The 9,790-nt window shown below is 49.9% G+C and overlaps 2 protein-coding genes across 5 annotated transcripts; one reads left to right on the forward strand and one right to left on the reverse strand.

The window, feature by feature from the left end:
- The first annotated feature begins 675 nt into the window (after nucleotides 1-675).
- MRNIP (MRN complex interacting protein) lies at nucleotides 676-4,541 on the forward strand. 2 transcript variants are annotated; one of them, XM_027643459.1, is made up of 7 exons: nucleotides 676-753; nucleotides 868-927; nucleotides 1,029-1,126; nucleotides 2,341-2,410; nucleotides 2,709-2,833; nucleotides 3,084-3,186; nucleotides 3,444-4,541. In XM_027643459.1, the coding sequence occupies exons 1-7, from the start codon at nucleotides 694-696 to the stop codon at nucleotides 4,002-4,004; spliced, it is 1,077 nt and encodes a 358-aa protein (XP_027499260.1). In that variant the 5' UTR covers nucleotides 676-693; the 3' UTR covers nucleotides 4,005-4,541. The 2 variants fall into 2 exon arrangements, with proteins under 2 accessions (XP_027499260.1, XP_027499261.1); XM_027643460.1 differs by having other exon boundaries at nucleotides 3,084-3,171.
- Nucleotides 4,542-4,549: 8 nt separating this feature from the next.
- On the reverse strand, nucleotides 4,550-9,067 carry SQSTM1 (sequestosome 1). 3 transcript variants are annotated; one of them, XM_027643457.1, is made up of 8 exons: nucleotides 8,810-9,067; nucleotides 8,574-8,669; nucleotides 7,536-7,765; nucleotides 7,259-7,415; nucleotides 6,716-6,802; nucleotides 5,926-6,167; nucleotides 5,453-5,660; nucleotides 4,550-4,851 (listed from the first exon to the last, which is right to left on the reverse strand). In XM_027643457.1, the coding sequence occupies exons 1-8, from the start codon at nucleotides 8,985-8,987 to the stop codon at nucleotides 4,694-4,696; spliced, it is 1,356 nt and encodes a 451-aa protein (XP_027499258.1). In that variant the 5' UTR covers nucleotides 8,988-9,067; the 3' UTR covers nucleotides 4,550-4,693. The 3 variants fall into 3 exon arrangements, with proteins under 3 accessions (XP_027499258.1, XP_027499257.1, XP_027499259.1); XM_027643456.1 differs by having other exon boundaries at nucleotides 6,716-6,805; XM_027643458.1 differs by lacking the exon at nucleotides 6,716-6,802.
- Nucleotides 9,068-9,790: the final 723 nt, after the last annotated feature.

Genomic DNA, 9,790 nt, shown 5'->3' on the forward strand with positions numbered 1-9,790 from the left:
TTCCTTTCTTTCTTTCTCTCTTTCTTTCTTTCATCCTTCTTTCTTTTCCTTTTTTTCCCCTCTTTCTTTTCTTCTTTCCTCTTCCTTTCTTTTCCTTCTTCCTTTCCTTCTTTCCTTTTTTCTTCTTCCTTTCCTCTTCCTTTCTTTTCCTTCTTTCTTTCCTTCTTTCCTTTTTGCTTATTTTGTTTCTTTCTCCTTATTCATTTTTGGTTTCACATTTTTTTCCCTCTCTCCTTATTCTTTATTCTTTTTCTTTCTTTCTTTCTTTCCTCACTTCCCCTTTTCTTCCCTCCCTTTCTTCCCCCCCCCCCCCCTTTCTTTTCTCCGTCCCCCTTTCTTTTCTCCGTTTCTTTCCTCCCCTTTCTTTCCCCCCTCTTTATCGTTATTCTGAACACTTTTTATATAACACAGTTTCAGGTAGGTGCAGCCCTGCTGACTATGTTGCTTCAGACACGACGCGTTCTCCCTCCTGGGAGAACTTTACTTGTATTAACTCGCAGCCAGCCTGCCCTCTGACTTATCCTAAGCCCTGCGCGGCGCTGCGGGGAGTCTTCCTGCGTGGGGGCGGCTCCGGGCGGTGAGTGGATGTGGATGTGTTTGTTCGGGATCGTCCCTCCCCGTGTCCCCCCCCCGTGTCCCCCCGCGGTGCCGCCGCCGGGGGGCGCTGTGGGCCCGCGCGGTCACGTGCCCGCGATGGCGCAGCAGTTCCGGGTCCTGCGGTGCTGCCGCTGCCGCCGCTTCCAAGTGCACCCGGTGGGGTGGGAATGGGATGGGATGGGATGGGATGGGGGCTGCGCGTCCTGACCCCTCACTGGCCCCTCACTGACCCCTCACTGACCCCTCACTGACCCCTCTGCGCCCTCGCAGGCCAAGCGCGGCGGGAAGTGGAGCTGCAGCGTGTGCGGGCAGCGCCAGGCCGTGCAGAAGGTGAGGGCAGCCCCTCAGCCCTCGCTGGCACCTCAGGGGTGCCCCGGGGGTTCCCTCGCCTCACCTGCTCCCTCCGCCCCCTGTCCGCTCATTCCCTGCAGGTTTACGGGCAGGGCTCCGGCCCGGACTGCAGGCACCACGTCCAGAAGTTAAACTTGCTGCAGGGAGAGGCGGAGGAAGCACTTGGCTGGACATCTTGGTACAGTGTTTAATCTTTATCTGTGTATTTCTTCTAATGTGCTGCAGCTGATGCACATACTCACACACGGGCTGCCTGTTACCCGGTCTGAGCTCACCGGAGGGTTTTCTGGCCTGTTGTGAACCCTAACCCAGGTTTGTCATCACCTCAAAGGAACAAGCTCTTTATTAGGTTAAGTGTCCCAGCATGTTTCTTTTTACAAGGACTTTTTTTCAGATAAGTTTGGTTGATCAATAGCATGTGTTGGTCAGGCCTTTACACATCAATATATATGCAATAGGGTTTGGATTTGTTGTGTTGGTTTTTAGTTTTGTTTGGGTTTTGGTTTTGTTGGGGTTTTTTTTAATTATTATTTGCTCTTTCTTATGTACTGTTTGATGACCTGACTGTGATGTCCATTTTACAGATTACAGTCCTCATCAGATTACATCCTCAGAAAGAAAACATCCTCCACTCTACCTAACTGTTGGCATTTAGGGGGTTCACGCTGTGAATCTGTTGAGTAATCACTGCTGCTATTGATAAAAGACTTGTTTAGTGCAAAGATTTCTGTGTAATTCCTGCTGGGCTGGAAAATCTGAATAGCACCTTCCTGGTTATTTCATTCTTTAATCTCTTTATAAATCGTTTAATCTTGAACTGGTCTTGAACTGGTCCAGCTTCCTTTTTACTTGAGGTTATTTTCAGAAATCAATCAAAGGTAGTTACATAACTTAGTTGTGTGTACACAGTGCTTCAGGGTTAAGCTCAGGGAAGAAAACTCATTGTTTGTTCACTTTATCAAAGAGGGTTGCTATTTTTATTCTCAAAAAATCGTGAAGTTCAAAACATTGCAAAATAATTTCCCTTTTTGCTTGGTTTCTTGGGATATAATTAGCGAGTTCAAACTGTTGTCCCAAAGAAATGCTGTTATATCCCTAGTTATGCCCAATTAGAATTTGTCATTTCATTACTAGTGGCTTTAGATCAAAGTATTTGTGTAGAAAGAGTTACATACTAACCAGATTTTTTCAAATATTTGTCAGTATATGTTGCGAGTTCTTCATTTGGCATCAGCTTTTATGTAGATCCTGGTTTTTCAGATGTGCCTCCTATGCTGTGTCCCTATCCATGCTTTCTGTCCAATCCCTTGTGATATAACTGGGTGATTTGAAACCTGTGAATCAACAGACAAGAGTGTGTTCTAGAAACTGTAGTTTAAACCTCTGTTTTAGGTGTGTAGAAGACTCTGTAAGTGACAGCAAAAACAGAGCAGCACAACGTGAGGACAGTTCGGTCCAGCAGGTAAAATCCCTACAAAGCTGAGGTAAATACCAACCCATTCTGTCCAAGGTGAATCCAGTGAAACCAGTGATCCCTCTGTATGGTTCAGACAGCTGAAATGGTGATAGAATCAGAGAGGCTCCTGCAGAGGGAGAATGAGATGTACACAGAAACTCTGCTCCACTGGGAACTGAACCTGGGAACATGATACAGGGACGTGTCCTGAACTGACTCACTTGAGGCATTCAGTGCATGTGTAACAATGCCAAAAATGAGAACCCCGTGTTTTGGTGTTTTCAGTAACTCTCCAATGTTGTAGGAGGGAAGTCGCTGGAGTAAATATCTGGACCAGGAGAGTGAGGATCAGGAAGACGGGGAGGAGGAGGCAGCTCTAGCAAGGCAACAGTTCTGTTCCCAGAGGAAGAACGCTGTGGGAGAACAAAGGTACAGAGAGAACTTTGTTTTGCAATTCCTGCCCCTGCGTGGTGACACTTGTTTTGGAGGTGTGGGAGGCAGCTCATCTCTGAGAGCTGAACAAAATAGAGGTTGCAGTGTATGACCTGAACTGAGCAGAGGTTTGGTGTTTGGGGATAAAACTTCTCTTATTGCTAAAGCGCTGCATTTTATCAACTTATCTGGTGATCTGTGAAAGTGGAGCGAATCTGTCCTCTTTGTGAATGGTTTTCTTGACCAGGAAACATCGGAAGAGTTTCCTCTCCAGTGATGTTCCAGAGCATGCAGAAGAAAATGGAGTTTTCCAGTCTGTCTACCAAGCCAAAAAGATTAAAACCACTGAGGTATTTTAGCTGTAGAAGATGCTTCTGACCAGTAAAACAAAACAGTGTTCTCCTGACCTCTTTTGTGTCATCATAATTTTTAATTTTTTTTGAGTCTTTCTCTGCTCTTCTATTTGAATGACTGGGGAGAAGAAAATTGTGTTGGGGGTTTCTCTCTGAAAGGTTTCAATTAGGCAAAGCCAATGCCACTTTTAATGCTCCTGTGCAGCCTAGCCCTGTGTGCTGGATTTATAACAAAGCCCTCTTCCTTCTTACAGCACAAGAAATGCCTTGCAGCAGTGCCTGATGGGGATGGCAGAGATGCTGTTTCTGGAGGCAGCGTGGTTCCTGCTGTCTGTGAGGCTGCAGTACCTGAGGACAACACACAACCCCCAACCACCTGTGCCAGACCATCGAAGTGGGGGAGATTTCTCTCATCTTCTGACAACTCCAGTGAAAACGCTGCTGGGGTGACCTTGTCACTGTGGGGGAGCAGTGGAGGTTTGGGGCTGGACAGCACCACTGCAGCAGGTGCTGGTGGGGCCAGGAGATGCTCAGAACAGGCTGGAGGAAATCAGCCTCAAGGTACAGGTTTTAAATTTAAAAAGTGTGTTGCCAGCACTGAGGGTCTGGCTGTGAAATTGCCCAGCACCAGACACTCAGCTGAGGATGTGTCCAAAGAACCTCAGAGTCAGACAGAAACTACTGCAGGAAGGTGCTGTTTGGATAATACCAGCAGGGCAAATACCCTTGTTAACTCTAACCCTGGGCCAAAGCTGAGCAACATTTCTTGTGAAAAACTCTTTTGCACAGGTGAGGAGTTTGATGATGATCTCTGAGAAGTTCAGACATCTTTGGCATTGCTTTCTTGTCTCTATAATGTATGTCAAGCACTGAGGCAGAATTTTTAACTGAAGGTGGCTTCACTCTAAGCCATTATTAGAACTACACTATTAAAATTGTTTACTTGCTTTATGGTTGTGTTTGGGGGGGAGGGACCATTGCTCTCAGGTTACAGTGTTGTCTAGCAACCTCAGCAGCTAGAAATAGGAATGGAAGTAGGTCAGTTTGTGGGGAGAAAGCTCCCAGGCTTTAAGAACTTCTTGCCAGTACAATTAAATACTGTGATTAACTCCTCCTTACAAAATCACAGCTCTTTTCCCCTGTACTACATCTTTGTTTAGATCTCCCCTAGCAACCCTTTCTTCCAGAGCTGCAGAGCTAGCAAAGCACTGGATTTCCTTTCCTTAGTGTAGCTCTAAGTGTGCAAAGTATGTGCAAAAAGGCAGCCCTAGGCTGATTTCAGCCTAGTCCCTACACTCTGTTAACTAAGTTACAGTACATAAAGCAATAAAGCTGTGATACTGAAACTCTCACAGACACATCACATGCAGTAGTATTTATTTAACCTTCATTCTACAAGCACGTAAGAACATGAGACAGAAACCCTTAGCAGGAAGAAAAGATGTACTGCAATGACTTTTGCTATATTGTCTTCTTTCAGTTAGAAAAGTGCTTTTTGTTACTACTACAAGTGAGGTGGCTGCTTGGAGTACTGGATGGCATCTAGTGCTGCCCCGATGTCGCAGTTCTTTGTCTGCAGGAGTCGAGTGAGCCACCCACCCTCATCAGAGAAGCCCATGGAGAGCATCTGGGACAGGGACTCAATGAGGCGAGGGTCTGCTTCTGTGAAGAGAAAAATGGTTTAGAGTCCAACTATTTCATGTAATTGGTAAAGCAGCCAAGGCTCTAATACCACACAGGAAGTGGGTGGCACAAATCCCCAGTGAAATGCTCTCCTTTGTCCCTCAGGAGCGCCAACATTTGAGATAAATGATAACCAGAGCTAAGAAAACAATTGAATCAGGCTCAGCTGGCCTTGCTGTAGGACTCTGTGCTCTTGATCTCAGTTAAGGGGCCTTGGATAGTATTACTGGCTCCCATCAGAAAAACATGCCCTAAAGCCACGGGGAGTACTAGTCGTCCACATGCTGCATTAAAAGGCTCAGTACACAGCAAGGACATGACTCAGGACAGCACCTTTGTCGTGCTGCTCAAATGGCACATTAGCCTAAGGTCAGAAGTCTTGTTAAGACTTAGCTGCCCACATTCAAGAGGAGAACCACCTGACTGTCTCTAACAGTGTGCAAGAGCTGCCAAACCTGCCAACAGTCAGGGACAGGTTTAGCTGTAACTAACACGACCTTGGTTCATACCACCTCTAAAACAGATCTGCATTTTCAAGTGGAAGTTACTCTCAGCTATGAAACCTGCACCTTTCTCCTACCTGGTGGGAGGTGTGGGTAGAGAGCAGCTTCTCGCAGTCCTGTAGGTCCTGGCTGGGGAGGCTCCCGAGATACATCCAGGGAGCTGGGACCATCTGTGTCTGGCATTTGCAGAGACTGCAGCTCACCCGTGGAAGGATCCACTTCTTTGGATGATAAGTGGGTCCAGTCTTCCTCGCCCCCTGATGAACTGCTGGACTCGCTGTGTTCCTGAAATGAAAAAAAAAAAACAAAACAGGTCCAGGTGCTGCAGTGCTTTCCAGGCAGGATACATGCTCCTACTATCTGCCTTTAATATAAAGAACTACATGCACGAGACATCCCACCACCTTTGCTGTAAACCTGTAAAGGTGTTGTATATCACTTAATCTTCTGTCATCTTAATATTCAATTCCACAGTGCATGCCAAGTGACTATCTTCCTTTTTAGCAAAGCCTCAGCCAGCACTATTAAATTAGTGTCATAGTTCTTGTACCTGGGAGTGGAAGGGGCCATCTTCCATTTGTGTGGGCACAGGATCTATCACCATGTCCTGTATCTGTTCTGCAACAACATTTACTTCTGTAGCAGGGTCTGTGTTATTCCAGTCTGGCTTGGTCTGACCATTCTGGGCTGGAGCACTGCTGTTTGCCTCACCACTGTTCTCTTGATTGGGAGCAGTGGGAGTCACTTTGCTTCTCTGTCCTCCGTGTTCCACATCGATATCAACTTCAATACCTAGAAATGCATTTGAGAGGCAAAGTCGTAGAGCTTTTCCCAAAGCACAGTCCTCAATGAGCACGGGTCAGTCCCGCTCTACACTCTAAGGCTTCTGCAGTGCTACAGTTTGCCATATAATGTAGTAATTAAAATGCAAAGCCTTCTTTAAATAAAGAATAGTTTTCTCTAAATAAAGAGTAGTTAAGCACCAAATAGTCATCTTGCTCTACACAGAAAGCCATATATTTAAAGGGCCAGGGCAGAATTGTATCTTATGTCCACATAAGCCAGGCAAAATCCAGAGTGACCACTGACTTACTGTTAGTGTTCCAGTGCTCACATGTTAATGAAGTCTTGCCTCATTTTCTACCAAGGGAGGGCTCTGAAAAGGCAGTGGCTGTTCTAAGCTTAGGCATTATTAGTACCAGGTGTAAACTAAGCCTTTGAGGCTTAGTAGGCATGAGGTAGTTCTAATACTAGTCACAACAGCTGACTGCTGCTCCTGTTAAACAGACCTTTAAGCCAGTCCCAGGGATTGACCTGGTAACAAACTGTAAGGCACTTACCCAAGGGGCTCAGAAAAGCTGCAACACTCTCCCCAACATTCTTTAGGAAGGTGACGTTGGGGTCCTGAGGCTGGTTGTTAGTAGAAGCTTCTAGAAAAACAATTTCTGTTAGCACACACAGAAGCTCAGAGGGAAAGAGCACCTACAGTCTGTGTGTCCCCATGACAGCTTTGTGCTCCTTCCTGTCACTCACATACACTGCACAACAGAGGCAATACAGAGACAAAAACTAACTCTGAGCTACCTCTGGAACAGAAAGCCAACATTAGCATTGTTAAGGCTCATTAGCCATGCTGGAAGGCAGTGACATGCTTGACCTAACAGCTTGGCTTGATTTGGTTCAGTTCCAGATACTCTTAAAATGCATCCTCATCGACTGCATAGGCCCAAGCATGCCTTAAAGTAATCCCACTCTATGCTGAGAAGTGCTAATTATTTCAAGCAAATTACGTTAGTTCCCATGTCTATCTTCCCACCAGAGCTGCAGAACCTCAGCTAGCCTGGCACCATCACCACATTGCTTACCAGGGCATCTCCTCTTACCTTCTGCAGCAGGTGCACTGGGGGCTGCAGTGGTGGCTTCGGCCTGCCCGGAGTTCTGGCATGGAGGTGCAGGCCCAGGATACCCCCAGCAGTGCATCCATGGGAAGGGTGGAACACCGTGCCGCATTTTACGGAGCCAGCGTCCTCGGGGAAACCACTGTGGAGGGCAACATTCGTGTCACACTGTCCACACCACCCGATCCTGAGTAACTGAAACTCGTGGCTTAAATCTGAGGAATACCCCATTCATTAGTTCCCCTCCGTAGATTTTGCTCACCTCAAATGGATTTAGCAGCGGACTCTGGAACATCACCATGTTGTGATCCTTGTGGATGCCCTTCCCCTCACAGGTGCTGCACAGGTCGTAGTCTGGGCAGACACTGCACTTGAACCTGGTGCCCACCACGGGTCCCTCGCAGCCGTCACAGATGACGTTGGGGTGCACCATGTTGCGGGGGGGCTCCTGGCTGCACTGCGAGCGATGCTCCCGCTTGCAATCCTTTTTCTCTGTTAGGGAAAGGGAACTTTCCATCAAGAATAGGTTGCTATTTACAGGCTGGAAATCAGGCAGAGGAGGAAGCACAAACAGCCCCTGTCAGAGCAGTATTAGCTTACTAGGTCAGTTTATTTTTACACTGGCTGCCAAACACAAGCTGAGGGCACAAGAGAGACCTTAAGCCAAGTGCAAAGGGGTTTCGAAAAGATACCTGGCCCTGAAACCAATCATTGCTTATCCTAAATATCTCTTGGCATGTTTATTTTAGATTAGTACTGCACAACCTTATCTGGCTTCTCATCCTACCTTCCCAAGCACTGCAGGAACAGAATGTGTCTGGAGAGGGAGTTAGGAAGGTGTATGCCAGGAGACACAACATGAGAATGGGGACAACAGCCCCAGGCTGGTGTGACTCATTAGATAGGTTGCAGATAAAGCTTTGCAGGTATCCATCTGAACAAAACGGACTAGGGAGCTATTATGCGCTGAAAAAGCTGGAATTAAGGCTTCTTAACACATTGTTGTGACTATTTAAGATACCAATGCCAGCTCAGTGCGCCCAGGGAGCCGGGATGACAACAGCAGCTCGCATTGGACCGGCTGACAGGGCTGGGAGGAAGCTTGTGATCTGCTTACCCCCCACCCCCATCAGGGAGGATTCACATTCTGTCATACTGCTCTGCCCTTTATTTACCCTCCCTCGGCAAGGCCGCAGCTCCCACCAGGCCCTCGAGGACAAGGGGAAGGGCCAGGGCTGGCTGCTCCCTCTTCGGGAGCCCTGCCAGCCCAGCGCACAGCCCGAGCCCCGCGGTGCCCTACCTTTGATGTACACACGGAACACGCCATCCCGCACATAGGGCATCGCCAGCTCCAGCTCCTCGTCGGAGGAGAAGGCGATCAAGTCCCCTTCTTCATCTGGGAAGGGCGAAGCACAGGGTGAGTGGGAGGGTCGGGGTCACGGAGCGGGGGCAGCGAGGCAGCAGCGCCCCGACACCCCCACCCCCGGGACACCCTCCCGGGGCCCGTCCCGCAGCGCAGCCCCCCTGCCCGCTCACCCTTGTAGTGCATGCGGAAGGCCGGCGGCGGCCCGGCCCGCAGGAGCCCCTGGAAGAGCTCGGCGACGCGATCGTAGATGGCGCGGTAGCGGGCGGGCGGCGGCAGCGAGAAGCGGCGGATCTCGCGGGTCGCTTCCTCCTTGCCCAGCAGGTAGGCTTTCACCGTCAGCGCCGCCATGGCTGTGGCGCAGCAGGAATTGCCTTCGGGAGCCGGGACAGACGTTCAAGGCGGAGCGGCAAGGGCGGGCTGCGAGAGCGGCTGCGGGCGCCGCCATTTTATACTGCCGGGCCTGCAGGTCACGCCCCCTCGAGGCCACGCCCCCACGAGAGCGTTTGCACACGTTGGTCCAGGCTCCGCCCTTTTGTGTTCAGGCTCCGCCCCTTCTGGCCCAGGCTCCGCCCCCTGGTCCGGCTCTCCGCGGTCCCGGTCCGGTCCCGCCTCCCGTCCCTCGCCATCCCGGCTTCGTTCTCCCCAAGAGGAAGGGGAAGGAGCTCAAGGCGCGTTTCCTGCGGCCGGGAAATCCTCTGGATATGTGCAAATGCCCGCGTCTGCTCCCTGCCCTGCTCAGCCCCCTGGGAGTAGCGCCTGTGCCCGGGTTTGGGCGTGGAGAGACAGTGCCAGGCAGATTGTGGGGCACGGGGTTATTTTGGTAACCAAAGCACCAGTGGGGACTGAGTGTGGCATGGGGACCTTCTGGGTGGCCGATGGCTTCTGAGACCCACTGGTGGGGAAACACAACCGTCCATGTGCCCATCATGGGGCAGAACTGGGCTGGACTGGTCCCAGTCACCGCTTGAACATTGCCCACCAGGATGTACCGGGGCACGTGCTGTCACAGCTCTTGGCCATCCCCGTCCTGCTTGTCCCTTCCATCACAGCAGACAGGGCCAGCCCAGCCAGGGGACAGCGCTGGGGAGCCACGCGCCCGCCCCGCTCGTGCCGGGGCAGCAGCACCCGCTGGAGGGTTTGCATGCCCAGCA

This window comes from Corapipo altera, unplaced genomic scaffold, assembly GCF_003945725.1.
Source record: "Corapipo altera isolate COAL_440 unplaced genomic scaffold, ASM394572v1 75, whole genome shotgun sequence".
Taxonomy (NCBI): Eukaryota; Metazoa; Chordata; class Aves; order Passeriformes; family Pipridae; genus Corapipo; species Corapipo altera.